The 17,549-nt window shown below is 40.0% G+C and overlaps 1 protein-coding gene across 2 annotated transcripts in view; it reads left to right on the top strand.

Annotated features, from left to right (window-relative positions):
- LOC137634228 (golgin subfamily A member 1-like) overlaps positions 1-17,549 on the top strand; it is a 117,133-nt gene that overhangs the window by 90,706 nt on the left and 8,878 nt on the right. The window contains exon 13 of one of the 2 annotated variants that reach the window (XM_068366499.1): positions 12,767-12,890. In XM_068366499.1, coding sequence (XP_068222600.1) covers positions 12,767-12,890 — 124 coding nt within the window. Of the gene's footprint in view, positions 1-12,766; positions 13,113-17,549 lie in introns of those variants that run through there. The other variant, XM_068366498.1, reaches the window with a different exon arrangement.

The following is a 17,549-nucleotide window of genomic DNA, read 5'->3' as shown; positions in this document are numbered from 1 at the left end:
CTCAATAATTTTTGTAGTTCTCATAAATTTTTCGAGGGAAACACCCTCGACAGTTCTGGGGGTGATAAATGAAAAAGATTGAATTTTTTCAAAAGACTTCTCAGATGCATATTTTCCCATTCTGATTCATCTTGATTTAAGGAAATACCTTTGTTTCGTTAATGGGTCAAAGGTTTACCAATTCACGTGCCTATATTTTGGTCTCGTACGGCCCCTCAGGTGTTCACTAGAATGAGGGCCTCCATTTTGAAATGGTTAAGAATCCTTGGGCTGAGATTTCCCTTATACCTTGATGATTGGCTAATTTTGAGTGATTCGTTAGAAAGGATTCAAATTCAGCAAGTGTGGTTGTCTGGTTAATGGATCATTTAGGGATCCTGGATGATTTTAAGGATTGCTTTCCAGTTCCATCTCTGAAGATTCTATATTTCGGAGTGATAGTACCAACAGTTTTTTTTTTTTCATTAGAGACGAGGATTTTGTCCTTTCTTCTTATGTTGCAAAAGTTCAAAATGCTGAAGCCTATGTCATTTTGGATGTGGATGAGGCTGCCAAGAACAATGGATTCCTTCGATAAATTTTTTCTGTTTTGACGTTTAAAGATGATGGCTTTCCAATTTCATCTTGTTCTACTGTGGAGCAGGAACAGGATAGATGATCACGATACCGTCTCAATTCTAGTGAGAAAAAACAACTCCAGCAACCTAAGTTGGTGGGATGATCAAAGGCGGTTATCCCAGCGAGTTTTTCTAAATATGAAAATCCCAGACCTTTTTTTGTTCACAGATGTTTCACAGGAAGGCTGGGGAGTTACTCTTGATCATTTAGATCTGTCAGAGAAATGTACATTGCAGGAGTCAATTCTGCATATCAATTGCCCAAAGCTGTATATTCAAAACTCTTCAAGAACTGGAACCACTGGTGGTAGGTAAGGCGGCTGTGGCAGTGTTTTCAGATCTTATGACAGCCCTAGCATAGATTTCAAACCAATGGGATACAAGGTCACACCCCCCCCCCTGTACGAGATAACAGAGGTGATGTTAGCTTGGGCAAATTGAAATGGATTAGCCTTCCTCCTCGGTTTATTCATGGAAAATCGAACATCTCAGCAGATCAGCTAAGCAGAAAGGGTCAGATTCTTCCAAGCTAATTATTTGTACATCTATCGGTATACAGTATCTAGAAATTTGGAAATGGTAGGGTTGTCCTAACATAGACATACAGTGGAACCTCTACATATGATTGTCTTTACATACGATTGTTCCAACATCCGAAGTAAAATTCCATCAAATTTTTGTCTCGACACCCGAAGTAATGCTCCAACATCCGATGTAGATCTTGTTTACGCCGGTAGATGGCAGCACGTAAGAGGGACGCCATTGAGCGTTGAGTGCTCTGTTCTCTGTTCTTGTGTGTATCGTGTGGTTGTCTTCTGTTTGGTCTGTTATTAACAGTGCTTATTTTCTTCCTTTTCCCACATTTCCTTTTTGATTTTACCTATAATCATGGTGCCTAAGAAGCTAAGTTTCAGTACAGGTAGTGGTGAGAAAAGGAAGAAGGCAATTCTTCCATTAGAATTGAAGCAAGAAATTATAGAAAAACATGAGAGCAGTGTGCATGTGAGTGATATGGCTAAACAATGTGGCCGTAATAGCCCTATGATCTCGACGATCATCAAGCAGAAGGCAGCCATTAAAGCAGATAAACCATCGAAGGGGATCACCATTATTACAAGACATTGTAGCAATACCCTGAAAGAGATAGAGCTCCTTTTGTTGATAGGGATAAAGAACAAAGAGATTGTTGGCAACGATCATTTGTGAGAAGGGCCAGCGTGATGAACAGAAAGAAAGAAAAAAGTGAAGCAAAGAAAACCGAGATAGCATTAACAAGCTCTTTTAAAAAAGTCCTTTCTCTTTTTCTGTTTCTCTCTAAACATGGCATTAACATGTTCTTTAAATAAAATCTCTCTCTCTCTCTCTATCTCTCTCTCTCTCTCTCTCTCTCGTTCTTCTTCGCTGTTATAGTGTTAGAGACGTCTATTATTTTTTTCCGAGAGAGAGAGAGAGAGATTAAACAAAAATGTGTTTAGAGTACATATGATTTTTAACAGCGTCAACGAGTTGAAAGACTATTAAATGTAACTAAGAAAGTAATAACAGCGAATCTGAATTCCTTTATTAACTAAAACAAAAATTGATACAAACACACTCGTGTGCGTATGCACAAACACACACACAGGTGTAGGAATTGCTACGCAGTAAGAGACTGACGGTCGGGGAGGAGGTAGAGATGGTGACTACGATAACGTACCGTAACTCGTCACTGAAAGTGATGAAAATTAAAAATCAAAAGAAATAAAAATGTAAAAAATATGAAATATAAACATAAAAAAAAATAAATAAGCTAAGTTAGATTAAAGTTTCCGTAGTGTAAGTTACGGTACGTTATCGCAGTCACCATCTCTACCTCCTCGCCGATCGTGTCTCCTCCTGCGTAGGAATTCCTACACCTGTGTGTGTGTTTGTGCATACGCACACGAGTGTGTTTATATCAATATTTGTTTTAGTTAATAAAGGAATTCACATTCGCTGATATTGTTTTTTTAGTTACATTTAATTGTCTTTCAACTCGTTGATGCTCTTAAAAATCATATGTACACAACACATTTTTGTTTAATCTCTCTCTCTCTCTCTCTCTCTCTCTCTCTCTCTCTCTCTCTCTCTCTCTCTCTCTCTCTCTCTCTCAGAAAAAATTAAGACGTCTCTAACACTAACAGTGAAGAAGAACAAGAGAGAGAGAGAGTATTTATTTAAAGAACATGTTAACACCATGTCTACCTTCTCGCCGATTGTCCGTTTCCTCCTGGCGTAGCAAATCCTACACCTGCGTTGGCCTGTCTCTAAGGTAAAGTGACAATAAAAACACATTTTTTATTTATTATTTCTTTATAATTATCTTTTTTACATCCTTCTTTTATACTATGCAATTATGTTATTGTTATGTGTAATTATATGTAGTAATTTATTAAGGAGTTATTATAGGTTTTTGGGGTGTGGAACGAATTATACAAATTACAGTGTATTCTTATGGGAATATTTGCTCCAACATACGATTGTTTTAACATATGAAGCAGTTTCTGGAACGAATTAAGATCGTATGTAGAGGTTCTGCTGTATTTGTAATGTCATTAAACAAAAAGATAGAGGTTTTTTGTTCATCTGTGCCAGATCCCTGAGCATGGGCAGTAGATACCCTTTTGCAAGGCTGCTTAAATCTGGATCTTTACACATTTTAACCATTTGCCATGATTCGATAGGTAATAAATAAGTTCAGGAACTCTGCAAACAGCCGGATGATGCTAATAGCCCCATTTTGACCACAAAAAATGACTGGTTCACATATCTGTGGCCTTGATTATTGGAGTGTCCGAAAGGCTTGCCATTTAAAACCAATCTGCTTAGACAACTAATTTCAAAGGTGATTCATCCACTCCCATCTGTACGCCATCTTACCGTATGGAGACTATCCATCGTATTTTGCAGCCCTCTAGACTATCTATTATAGGCACTAAAGGACATTCTATCAAAAATTTGTATCAAAGACAAAGGAATGATTATTTTCATTGGGGCAAATCAAGGAATATGTCGATGACTATACAGTAAATAGCTTGGTTGTTAAATATTTACGTTTCCTTTTTATATTAAGAAACTTTTAATTTCAATCATTAAGGGATATAGAATGCTTAATTCTATGCTCAAGAATCTGGTATAAGATCTATCTGTTTCAGGTACAATATTATAGTAGATGTATTTAGGAATTTTAGTATTGAAAGGCCGCTAATAATCAGGTCCAATTTTAGGGACATGATTTTGTTTTACAGTATCTATAAGATTTGACTTTTAAAAAATTTGAGAATCTTTGGCTTAAAGATTGACTTAGTTGCTTTTTCTATTGCCATTGGCTTCAGCTAAATGGATAAGTTTACTGTGAGTACTATCTTTTAAAGTATGGATTGGAGAATAAAGATGAATTTATCTCCTCTGCCTTCCTTCAGAACAAAAAATTATTTAAGAATAAGAGTTTGACACAGTTTTTTCACATCCTTTATCTTGTAATGTATTTCATAAAAATATATTTTTAAATATTTAACTTAGCCGGTGAATATATAATAGCTGCAACTCTGCGGCTCGACAGAAAACACACACAAAAAACTCGCGAGCGATCGCTATGAAGGTTGCGGGTGTGCCCACCAGCGCCAACTGTCGGCCAGATACCACTCTTGCATGTAAACAAACCCTTCAATTCTTCTCTGTCGACGTTGACGACAAGACGTATTCATACTCGCTGTAGAACCTGGAGTTTTCTCATCATATTTGGTGAAGTACTTTATTTTGGTTTGAGCTTTCGCAGTGTAGGTGTTTTTCCTCAACATAAACTCTTGAACTCTTTATTGAATCAGATTATTTGTTGTTGACTTGGATTGTTTTTGGAATTTTCTTTGACTAATTCAAAATGGCTGACCCTTCTCAAGTACCTAGATTTCGAAAGTGTAATGCTAGGGACTGTAATAGGCGTCTTCCAAAGGCTTCTCTCGACCCACATACTGTTTGTTCCAATTGTCGGGGTAAAACCTGTCAATTGGGAGATCGGTGTGAGGAATGCGTGGGCCTTTCGGAATTCGATTGGCTCGAATACGATAAATATACACGTAGACTAGAGAGAGATAGGGTAAGGAGGAGTTCATCTAGGTCTGTAGATTTTTCCTCTCCACATGCCCCTGAACCTAATCCTTCCCCTGTAGTGGTTGTTCCTAACCCCCCTTCTAGCACTCAGGAACCGTCTATGCAAGACATGTTACGTGCTATTCATGCCTTGGGGGAAAGAGTTGAAGCGTTGGCAACTGATCGTAATCAACTCATGGCTAACGTGAAGGAACTTAAGTGTCATAGTGCCACTGCGGAAAGTGGGAAAGTGATCAGTGCGCAAAGTGTTGTGAACAGTGTTGCGACCGAGGGTTCTTCTGTTCGTGCCTGTCGTTCACCTAGTCCGGGACCTCTTGCAAGCTCCCAAGCCCAGGGGAGAAGTAATGTCGTACGACTTATGGGTTCGAGAGGCCTTGATCAGCGAACAGACGTTCCCTCTATGGTATCAGGCGTATCTCATCAAGATCGCCCCTACCATAAGACGAGAGAGCCCATTTTTTCCTCGTCTTCCGAAGGCTTTTCACGCAAGAAACCGTGGAGCAAGGTTTCTAGGCCTCTTAAACGGAAGTCGGTCCCTTCAGGACAGGTCCAACGTCCTGGATGTAGTCATTGGGACAGTTCGGACCCGTTGCAGTCATCGGATGACTGCTCGCTGCCTAAGCAAGGCAAAGTTGTGCCGTCTCAGACGCTAACCCCGTCGGTTACCGCACCCATTCCCGTGGACCCAAAATGGGTTATACTGCAGGACATGCAGTCTAAGCTTGCGTCCCTTATGGAAGACTACAATGCCGATAAGGTTTCCGTTGAGTCTAGCCGTTTATCTCATCGAGATCCTGGCCTTCAGCCACCCAAACGTTCTTTTGTGCGTCCTGTTGACGCTGGTGTAGCCAAGTCACTTCAAGCAGTTGGGGTAGAACCACACTCGATGCGAGCTCGTGTGGATTTTCAGCCGCATTTGGACGTTAGGAGTTGACTTGTTTTGACGCTGTGCATCAACTTCCGCAACCTAGAGTTGTTTTGACTGCTCAGACTAGGCGGTCTAAGCAGTCTCGGGTGGACGCTGTGCGTCCTCACGCACCTGTTGTTGTTGACAGTTCCCAGACTGTCAAGCAGTTACAGGACGCTGCGTCCTGGTCCGCCACTTATGCACCAGTGCGGGTGGACGCTGCGAGTCAAGCATTGCCAACCCCTTTGCTTGTTTCTCATCAGTTGTCAAATGAGGAACTTTCGGATGAGGACGTTGCTGACCCTCAGCCTGAGGATCATCCTTCAGATATTGATGAACCAAGAGCAGTTCCGCCATCTATGGACTTTAAGAAAGTCATGCTCATTTTTAAAGAGTTGTTTCCCGAACACTTTGTCTCTGTGGCTCCCCGTTCGCCGCCGTCTGAGTTTGTTTTAGGCGTACCTGCTGACATGCCAGCCTTTACAAAACTTGTACTCTCTCGCTCGTCCAAGAGAGCTTTACGGCTTTTAGGCGATTGGTTGGAAACCAAGAGGAGTTTAGGGAAGACGGCTTTTGCCTTCCCCCCATCTAAACTCTCGTCTAGATCGAGCGTCTGGTATGCCACGGGAGAAGTTCTCGGCTTGGGAGTCCCTGCCTCTGCCCAGGGCGACTTCTCAAGCCTTGTAGACTCTCCCCGCCGCCTAGCCATGAGACGCTCGAAGATTATTTGGTCATCCTCGGACCTTGACCATCTACTGAAAGGCATTTTTAGAGCTTTTGAAGTTTTCAACTTCCTTGACTGGTGTTTGGGAGCCTTGAGTAGGAAAATCTCATCGGCTGATAGAGATGTCTCCTTACTCATTATGTCCTGCATGGATAAAGCCATCCGCGATGGATCCAATGAGCTCTCCTCCTCGTTTACTTCAGGTGTACTTAAGAAGCGAGAGTCTCTTTGCTCTTTTCTGTCGGCAGGAGTTACTCCCTGTCAACGATCTGAGCTACTCTTTGCCCCCTTATCGAAGTTTTTGTTTCCTGAACTTTTGGTTAAGGACATAGCTTTGTCACTCGTGCAGAAGGACACCCATGACTTGGTAGCGTCTTCTGCTCGCAAAGGGACTACTTCGACTTTCTTTTCTGCTAGACCAAGGATAGACACTCCAGCGTCCAGGTTTATTCCGCCCTTTCGTGGCAGAGCTCCCAGCAGGGGAAGTACTCGTGCCGAAGGAAAGAGAGGAAAGAGGAAAGGAGCCAAGTCCTCACGTGGCAGAGTCTGACTGCCCGCAGCTTCAGACAGCAGTAGGTGCCAGACTCAAGAACTTCTGGCGAGCCTGGGAGAAGAGAGGAGCAGACCAACAGTCTGTGAGGTTGCTCAGAGAGGGGTACAAAATTCCATTTGTACACAAACCTCCTCTAGCGACTTCCCCCATCGATCTCTCTCCCAATTACCGAGAGGAAGCAAAGAGACAAGCCCTGAAACTAGAAGTGTCTCTGTTGCTAGAGAAGGGAGCGGTGGTCAAAGTCTCGGACCTTCAATCACCGGGGTTTTACAACCGTCTCTTCCTAGTACCGAAGAAGACAGGAGGTTGGAGACCGGTGCTAGACGTCAGTGCTCTGAACGTCTTTGTCACGAAGACAAAGTTCACCATGGAGACCACGAAATCAGTCTTAGCAGCGGTCAGAAAGGGAGACTGGATGGTCTCTCTCGACCTAAGAGACGCATACTTCCACATCCCCATTCACTCAGATTCCCAACCTTTTCTGAGGTTTGTTTTCGACAATGTGGTGTACCAGTTTCGGGCCCTGTGCTTTGACCTAAGTCCTGCTCCTCTCGTGTTTACGAGGCTTATGAGGAATGTGGCAAAATTCCTCCATTTATCGGGGATCCGAGCCTCCCTTTACTTGGACGACTGGCTTCTCAGAGCCTCGTCCAGTCATCGCTGTCTGAAGGATCTCAATTGGACATTGGATCTGACCAAGGAATTGGGACTTTTGGTCAACATGGAAAAGTCACAGCTGATTCCATCCCAAACTATACTGTATTTAGGGATGGAGATTCGCAGTCCAGTTTTTCGGGCTTTTCCGTCTGCCCCCCGAATAGATCAAGCCCTGCTCGTAATCCAAAGGATGTTGAAGAGAGAACGTTGCTCAGTCAGGAATTGGATGAGTCTAGTAGGAACTCTATCATCCCTGGAGCAGTTTGTCTCGCTAGGAAGGCTACACCTCCGACCTCTCCAGTTCCATCTAGCTTTTCACTGGAAAAAACACAAGACGCTAGAGGTGGTCTCAATCCCGATTTCCGAAACAGTAAAGACATGCCTGAATTGGTGGAAAGACAATATCAGTCTAAGAGAGGGACTTCCCCTAGCAGTTCAGAAACCAAACCACGTTCTATTCTCAGACGCATCGGATTTGGGTTGGGGTGCGACACTGGACGGTCGGGAATGCTCAGGTCTGTGGACCTCAAGTCAGAGGAGCATGCACATCAACGGCAAGGAGCTTTTGGCAGTCCACCTGGCCTTGATGAGCTTCGAGAGTCTCCTTCGAAACAAAGTGGTGGAGATCAACTCGGACAATACCACAGCCTTGGCTTACATTTCCAAGCAAGGAGGCACCCACTCCCTGACACTGTACGAGATCGCAAGGGACCTGCTCATTTGGTCAAGAGATCGAGGCATCTCCCTGGTAACGAGGTTTATCCAGGGCGACTTGAACGTCTTAGCAGATTGCCTCAGTCGGAGGGGTCAGGTAATTCCTACAGAATGGACCCTCCACAAGGACGTGTGCAAGAGGCTTTGGGCGACTTGGGGTCAACCCACCATAGACCTCTTTGCAACTTCGATGACCAAGAGGCTTCCAATCTATTGCTCTCCAGTCCCAGACCCAGCAGCAATACATATAGACGCCTTTCTCCTAGATTGGTCTCACCTAGACCTATATGCATTCCCACCATTCAAGATTGTCAACAAGGTACTGCAGAAATTCGCCTCTCACGAAGGGACAAGGTTGACGTTAGTTGCTCCCCTCTGGCCCGCGAGAGAATGGTTCACCGAGGTACTTCGATGGCTGGTAGACTTTCCAAGAAGTCTTCCTCTAAGAGTAGACCTGTTACGTCAGCCCCACGTAAAGAAGGTACATCAAGGCCTCCACGCTCTTCGTCTGACTGCCTTCAGACTATCGAAAGGCTCTCTAGAGCTAGAGGCTTTTCGAAGGAGGCAGCCAGTGCGATTGCAAGAGCGAGGAGAGCTTCTACCATTAGAGTTTACCAATCGAAGTGGGAAATCTTCCGAGACTGGTGCAAGTCAGTATCTGTATCCTCGTCCAGTACCTCTGTAGCCCAAATCGCTGATTTTCTCTTATACCTGAGAAGGGTTCGCTCCCTTTCAGCTCCCACGATCAAGGGCTACAGGAGCATGTTGGCTTCGGTCTTCCGGCATAGAGGCTTAGATCTTTCCAACAATAAAGATCTACAAGATCTCCTTAAGTCTTTTGAGACCTCTAAGGAACGTCGTTTGGCTACTCCTGGATGGAACTTAGACGTGGTCCTAAGGTTCCTTATGTCAGACAGGTTTGAGCCTTTACATTCAGCCTCCCTGAAGGATCTCACTCTTAAGACTCTTTTTCCTGGTGTGCTTGGCCTCGGCTAAAAGAGTCAGTGAGCTTCATGCCTTCAGCAAGAACATCGGTTTTTCGACAAAAAAAGCCACTTGTTCTCTTCAAATTGGTTTCCTGGCCAAGAATGAACTGCCTTCTCGTCCTTGGCCTAAATCTTTTGATATTCCTAGCTTATCAGAGATCGTAGGCAACGAACTAGAGAGAGTATTATGTCCCGTTAGAGCTCTTAAGTTCTATTTAGCTCGTACTAAGCCTTTACGAGGTAAATCTGAAGCGTTATGGTGTTCGGTTAAGAAACCATCCTTACCTATGTCAAAGAATGCTTTGTCATATTTTATCAGATTTTTAATACGAGAAGCTCATTCCCACTTGAGTGAGGAAGACCGATCTTTGCTTAAGGTTAAGACGCACGAGATTAGAGCTATAGCAACCTCCGTGGCCTTCAAGCAAAATAGATCTCTGCAAAGTATCATGGACGCGACCTTTTGGAGAAGCAAGTCAGTGTTCGCGTCATTTTACTTGAAAGATGTCCAGACTCTTTACGAGGACTGCTACACACTGGGTCCATTCGTAGCAACAAGTGCAGTAGTGGGTGAGGGTTCTACCACTACACTTCCCTAATTCCAATATCCTTTTAATCTGTCTCTTGAAATGTTTTTTAATATTGTTTTATGGGTTGTTCGGAAGGCTAAGAAGCCTTTCGCATCCTGGTTGATTTGGCGGGTGGTCAAAGTCATTTCTTGAGAGCGCCCAGATTAGGGGTTTGATGAGGTCCTGTTGTATGGGTTGCAGCCCTTGATACTTCAGCTCCTGGGAGTCTTTCAGCATCCTAAGAGGATCGCTGGGCTCCGTGAGGAAGACAGACTTACAAGGCAGAGTAATCGTCTAAGTCAACTTCCTTACCAGGTACCTATATATTTTGGTTTTGTTATATTGATAACTGTCAAAATGAAAAAACTCTTAGCTTATACGCTGTAAACTTAATTAACTCTGGTCTCTACCCACCGCCTTGGGTGTGAATCAGCTATTATATATTCACCGGCTAAGTTAAATATTTAAAAATGATATTTTAATTATAAAATAAATTTTTGAATATACTTACCCGGTGAATATATAAATTAAAGACCCTCCCTTCCTCCCCAATAGAGACGCAGCGGGACGAGAAGAATTGAAGGGTTTGTTTACATGCAAGAGTGGTATCTGGCCGACAGTTGGCGCTGGTGGGCACACCCGCAACCTTCATAGCGATCGCTCGCGAGTTTTTTGAGTGTGTTTTCTGTCGAGCCGCAGAGTTGCAGCTATTATATATTCACCGGGTAAGTATATTCAAAAATTTATTTTATAATTAAAATATCATATTTCTTTGTAGGTTAAGAGCTTTTTAGTATTATTTGGACAAAACTAAGTTACTTGATTGGTAGTGTCCCCAATTTTTTTGTTTTGTTTGATCAGGGGCCCAAATTGTCTGTGTCAAAAAATGTAATAACTTTTCTAGTTAAAAGTTTGCTCACAGAAGCTTACTAAGAATTGGATCTAAATCCAATGAAAACCTTGAAGGTAAAGGTATATGATATTAAAAGTGCAGTTATATTCCTTAATATTTCCAGAAATCTTTCTCAGGAAAGAGTTTTTGTGGCAACTCAATGGCATACCAAGTCAGTATTAACTACACATTATCATAAAGAATCCTGGGTTTCTTATCAAGATTACTGTGCTCTAGGCTCTTTGGTGGCTAATGTGGATGTGATCTAATTACTTTTTGACTTCAGTTAGTTTTATAATTCTTTTACTTGCAAAGAATTCTTGTTTTGTTACATGGTGTAGGGATTATTTAAAAAGGTAATTGAAAGTATCATTTAGAAACTACCTAGAGTCCTGTATTTCAAAAAGCTCTATAAAATCACTCTGGAGTCCCATATGTCAAAGTGTATTTTAAGATGGTTTGGTACAAGTAATGTAGACCAGGCAAGTCCCGAATTTTAGATATTTTATATATGGTCTTTCCTTCACTGGTGTCCCACCTCCATCAGAGTGTGAGAGGCAGCAATATAAACATTAGGGAAGGTTCTTTGAAATATAAGGAATTTTAAAAATAATTTTTTTCCATTTCTATACTCGCCTAATGTTCATATACATGGCCACTGACTCGGAGTATCAATAGGATAGGGAATAGTTTTAACTTCGAGACTGAAATAACACTGGTTATCACTTCACTTTATCACTTTTTACTGGTAAACATTAGAGTGTTTCATAACTTTACTAGGCATGTCAGAATTTGGAAGTGTGTGAAAGAAGGAAGTTGAGAGTTAATGTGGGTAAGAGTAAGGTTATGAGATGTACGAGAAGGGAAGGTGGTGCAAGGTTGAATGTCATGTTGAATGGAGAGTTACTTGAAGAGGTGGATCAGTTTAAGTACTTGGGGTCTGTTGTTGCAGCAAATGGTGGAGTGGAAGCAGATGTACGTCAGAGAGTGAATGAAGGTTGCAAAGTGTTGGGGGCAGTTAAGGGAGTAGTAAAAAATAGAGGGTTGGGCATGAATGTAAAGAGAGTTCTATATGAGAAAGTGATTGTACCAACTGTGATGTATGGATCGGAGTTGTGGGGAATGAAAGTGATGGAGAGACAGAAATTGAATGTGTTTGAGATGAAGTGTCTAAGGAGTATGGCTGGTGCATCTCGAGTAGATAGGGTTAGGAACGAAGTGGTGAGGGTGAGAACGGGTGTAAGAAATGAGTTAGCAGCTTGAGTGGATATGAATGTGTTGAGGTGGTTTGGCCATGTTGAGAGAATGGAAAATGGCTGTCTGCTAAAGAAGGTGATGAATGCAAGAGTTGATGGGAGAAGTACAAGAGGAAGGCCAAGGTTTGGGTGGATGGATGTAGTGAAGGAAGCTCTTGGTGATAGGAGGATAGATGTGAGAGAGGCAAGAGAGCGTGCTAGAAATAGGAATGAATGGCGAGCGATCGTGACGCAGTTCCGGTAGGCCCTGCTGCTTCCTCCGGTGCCTTAGATGAACGCGGAGGTAGCAGCAGTAGGGGATTCAGCATTATAAAGCTTCATCTGTGGTGGATAACGGGGGAGGGTGGGCTGTGGCACCCTAGCAGTACCAGCTGAACTCGGTTGAGTCCCTTGTTAGGCTGGGAGGAATGTAGAGAGTAGAGGTCCCCTTTTTTGTTTTTGTTTCATTTGTTGATGTCGGCTGCCCCCCAAAATTGGGGGAAGTGCCTTGGTATATGTATGTATGTATTTACTAGGCATGTCTACTGAAAGGAAAGAAAATGGGAAATTTGTTTAAATTTTACAGTTAAATGTCAATAAAATGATCTTTTAGAGAAGAAACAATGTGAACATCAGGTGAGCATAGAGCTAAATTTTTTTTATTAAAATTCTATTTTTGTTGGGATTTTCTTAAAATGTACCATATCCAGAACAATTTTAATTTTTTTGTGGAACTTAAGAAATATTTGATAGTGTATTTTTAAAGTGAGATGATCTTTAACAGGCTGTGCACCTTACCCGAGCAGTTGCTACTTTACTACATATGACACCTGAAGAAGAAAGACTACTGAGAGAGACCCTTGAATGGAAAATGTCTTGGTTTGGCTCCAGACCAAATTTAGGAAAAGGTCAGGAAGCCAAGACTATTCCACCATCTCAATGACCCCTGCGGTGATGGTTTCCATAAGTTTCACTGTTTTTGTTTTTGTTAGTTCTTTCATTTATAGGTAGGATTTATGATATAAGGGATTTTGATACAAATGATTTCCTATATTTTCTGAGATAATTGGGTTTTAACTAATATCAATGATATAGCTTTTTATGAGAAGCCGTAATTAGAATTAATTTTATAGTCCATTAGATCATTTTATATTGAAAGAACTCTCAATAATAAGGGCTTAAATTTGGCTAAATTTTTAAATATATTTTCCTTATAAAAATATGACCTGAGAGGCAGTTTTAAATTTTAGCATGAAACATCTTTATCGTACTGTAGTGGTAAAAATCCGAAGATAAGGAATTAATCAATGTACTGTATGTATTTTGAATTCCAGAGCAAGAGTCCAAATCTTATATTGGTGGTGTTCTATCAAATCTTTGTAGACAGTAATAGAGAATGATGATATTTGAAGTAGATATTGTTTGAATTTGCTTGCAATTTTTATAGCTTATGATGATTGGTACAGTAGTATGTAACTACGGTATAATCTCTTGTATTGTTGAAAAGTTATTCAAAACTCATTTTCATCGTGTTTTATACTACTAATTTTGTCATTAATGTTTTCATTAGTTATAAAGAAAATATGTTTATCCAAAATACCTCGGTGTCTAGTTATGACATACTTAGTCTTTGGCCAGCCCAATTAGAGACTTAAATCATGACTCAGTAGACTGGTTAAACTACCCAATGATAACAGTGTAGCTGGCAAATCAAAATGAGAAGGCTTCTTTTATTTTCATGTGATCCAATTTACCCTCATGTTATCTGAGAATTAAGACAATCCATTCATGCTAGGTAGTTTATAAAGTATACAGGTGTTTTAGAGATTTAGTTTTTTGTCTTGACTTTGAACATAATGTCCACTACCAGTACATCTTTTGAGGTGGGTAAAATTACTTATCAAAGACCTCTCAAGTTGCTATGTCCAATTTTTCCAGATAGGAAAGAATGTTTTGAACTGCATAGTTTATTTTCATGAGTAATCTTAGGCATTTTTTCTTGTGCTGGAGTTCCTTTAGATTTTCTTAATTATTGCATGTATTCTAAAGATTGTAATGAATTCTTACAACTGCTTTGTAGTATGTGGCTCTTAAAACATTATAAGAGCTTTGAACATTTAAATGCTATTTATGAGTGCTTGGTTACTTTTGGGCTCAGTACTTAAAGAGAATGTAAATTGATTTAAATGGTATTTTCTTAATTTCTTTTCATTATATAGGAACTTCTAGCAAAGGTCTTGGTGTTTTCACTTTTTTTAATATTTTGTTAACTGAATTCATTTTCATCTTTTAGAAAAAAAGATAATTTTCATTATTATCTGGCAAATTATAATTATAAAGCAGATTACGACTTCTTTGTTATTTAATGTGTTAGCTTCTACTGTAGTTACTCAATTTTTTTTAAAGAAAACTATGAAGAAAAGGTTTAGCATACATATAGACTGGACTTTATTTAGTAAAAATGGTAGAACACTTTATTTTACAAGAGATTCATGTGATGTTTTATCATTATATAAATACATTTACATGGTTTCTATGCCTGCCAGAGTGTAAAAGATAAAGAATCTGAAAATTAGATTATACTTAATGTGCATGTATTGTGTTGGGGGAAAAAATTTCTTGATTTATTTCTAAATTTTTTATGGATTCGCAAGGTGCTAGTTTGATTTATAAGTTAACATTATATGCACTAAAGGTGTGAATATATCTTCATAATTTGCACATTTGTTGCCAAAGATTTCTTCCTTTATTTTGTATGTTTTGAATTAGCCATGCGTGCTGTATATTTATTTTTAAAGATTTATTTTCATTATAGTAGCCTCAGTCATTTCCAAGGTAATTTTGTTTATGACATTATGTGCGTGTGACTCACAGCACTAAGAATTCTTTAAAAAGTGTATCAATGAAGTAAGTGTGTATATGTGAGCAGTGAATGCTGCAACTGTAGCTAATTATAGAACAGTTCTGTTTTTTTTTTTAATATGGAATTTTGGCATTTTTTCCCAAAATTTGTATTTTAAAAATGCTGGTAAATCTGTTCAACATATCCAAGAGAAAATGGGATGAAAACTAGTTTGAAATTGCAGTACAGTATTTGTTTTGTATAACCAATCTTGCAGTATGTATTGCAGAACTGTTCCATTTACTGAAGCCTTACCATCCTGTTGAGCAGACAGATTTAATGTTGAATCACTGTTTGATATAAGTGAATTGTTAGTTATAAGACGGGGAAGATATCTCCCTCCGAGGTGTTTATTTGCTTTACAGTAATGCTTACTAAAAATTCCTATTTCTTAAGTCAGTTTACTTCTAAGCAGACTTATGTCATGGGGTACTCCCTATAGCGGGGATTATTTTTCACATATTTGAGGCTATTTAAGGTTCATTGCAGTAAACCTTCATTTCCCAGAAGTATTGCAGTGCTCCTTTTATTTTCATCCATTCCCTTTGATCTCTATTTACCTAGTTGCTTTACTTTTAATACTACTTTGGTATATTCCTTAGTTCTCATTTTTTAAGAAAAATCCTTTTGGAAACACTTATGAGTCTCAAAATAGAGTCCCTTGTCTTTATGAACTACTGTATGGTATGCAAAGTAGGGTATAACAAGCTTTATTTACAAGTTGTATTTTATACCCGTTACTTATCAAATGACTTGAATTTTTTGTCATTATTCATCTGAAATGAAACTCATTGGTTTACTACAACTCCATTAATATGTTGCTTTACTTTCATACATTGAAATCTCAGTAGCACTGTCTTTTACTATTCCAGTTCAAGAAGTTCCAACTGAGAAAGCTTACACCCCCATATGACCCCTTTATCATTCATTATTCTGTAGAGTGACCTGACAGAGTTAACAACATCAGTATGGCTTTCTTCCCAGGATATGCAATTCATGATTTAATTACATAGTGTCATGATTTTCCATTCCTATGTCATTCTTTGAACTTCTAACATGACTTTTGGAGGTTTTATCCTAAAATGTGATTTTGAAGGACTTTTTTTCCATATAGAATACTAAAATTGTTCTTTTAATATTTGGTAAGATCAAAACTCTTTGTGTTTATAACTACTTTCCTTATTTTTTATTAATTTTGAAAAACAACTGTAAATCTTGCACTCTGCAACATTCACTGAGATTTCCTTTGTTTATGCTGTTCATTCTGTTCTGGTATTCACTTATTGTTTTTGCCTTGTTTGAAGGAACTTCATTCAGTCCACTACTTTTCAGTTTAGCATTGGAATAGGTGAGTTTTAGGATGTTACGTGCTAGCCTTTGTTATTGCATAGTTCCTCCCTTTGTCTGGTTATTGTTTGACTAGTGTTCTCGTCTTCATGATATTTTATCTTCAGTTTTCTGTTACCATTGGAGGGGCTAAATTTTGTCATTTCTGTTATTTCTCTTGTAATATTTCTTGTAATAGAGAGCTTTTTAAAGGGGACCTGGTAGGTGTTGTGTTTTGATCCTTGAATTCTTTGTTTATATAGTTTATTTTCTCCTGCTTCTCCACCATTTCTCTGTAATACATGTCAGGATGTCCTTGAGTGAATTTATGATTCATTCAAGTCATCGCTTGATATGGGCCTACATATCCCGTGTCTGTCTTATTGGGGATTGGGGTCAGCATTGTTACCTTCAGCATACATGCTATACTGGCTGTAATTTTTTTATGCATCAATTGTTTGTTTTTGTAGAAGAGGTCTAATAGGCACCTTATTTTGAAGTCTTTTGTTGACTCATCTTCAGACTTCTCTGCCTCTAGTTATGTCTCTGTGTTTCCCTCTCCTGTTCCATCTGTCAAGGAGCAAATTTCTTCCAATGATACCTTACCCCTCACTATACATCCTTCTATGGCAAAGCCACTGCATAGACATGAAGAAGACTATGTCTCTTTCCATGTTGTTTCTTCCGCTTGAGTTTTCGCCTTCTCGCAAGACATTTTTGTAGCTGACCTTGCACCCCCTGTCTCTGCTGCCAGTGTCCTGTGCTGCTGTTCTGCCTTTCTGTGTGGAATTCATAGAGAAGTCTTCAATCCTTGCTTTTTAAATATTTAACTTAGCCGGTGAATATATAATAGCTGCAACTCTGTTGCTCGACAGACACATACATAAAAACTCGCCAGCGATCACTATACAGGTTGCGGGTGTGCCCACCAGCGCCAACTGTCGGCCAGATACCACTCTCGATGTAAACAAAACCTCAATTTCTTCTCTGTCGACGTGTCGACAAGACGTACTTTACTCGCTGTTGAACCTGGAGTTTTTCCCATCATATTTGGTGAAGTACTTTAATTTGGTTTGAGCTTTCGCAGTACAGGTGTTTTTCTTCAAATAAATCCTTGAACTCTTTTTTGAATCGGATTAATTGTTGATGACTTAGATCGTTTTTTGGAATTTTCCCTTGACTAATTCAAAATGGCTGACCCTTCTCAAGTTCCCAAGTTCAGAAAATGTAATGCTAGGGACTGTCATAGGCGTCTTCCAAAGGCTTCTCTCGACCCTCACACTGTTTGTTCCAATTGTCGGGGTAAAACCTGTCAATTGGAAGATCGGTGTGAGGAATG

The sequence above is a fragment of the Palaemon carinicauda genome, chromosome 44 (assembly GCF_036898095.1).
Source record: "Palaemon carinicauda isolate YSFRI2023 chromosome 44, ASM3689809v2, whole genome shotgun sequence".
NCBI classification, from domain to species: domain Eukaryota; kingdom Metazoa; phylum Arthropoda; class Malacostraca; order Decapoda; family Palaemonidae; genus Palaemon; species Palaemon carinicauda.
The sequence above is the reverse complement of the archived record's forward strand: the minus strand, read 5'-3'. Positions and strand labels throughout refer to the sequence as shown.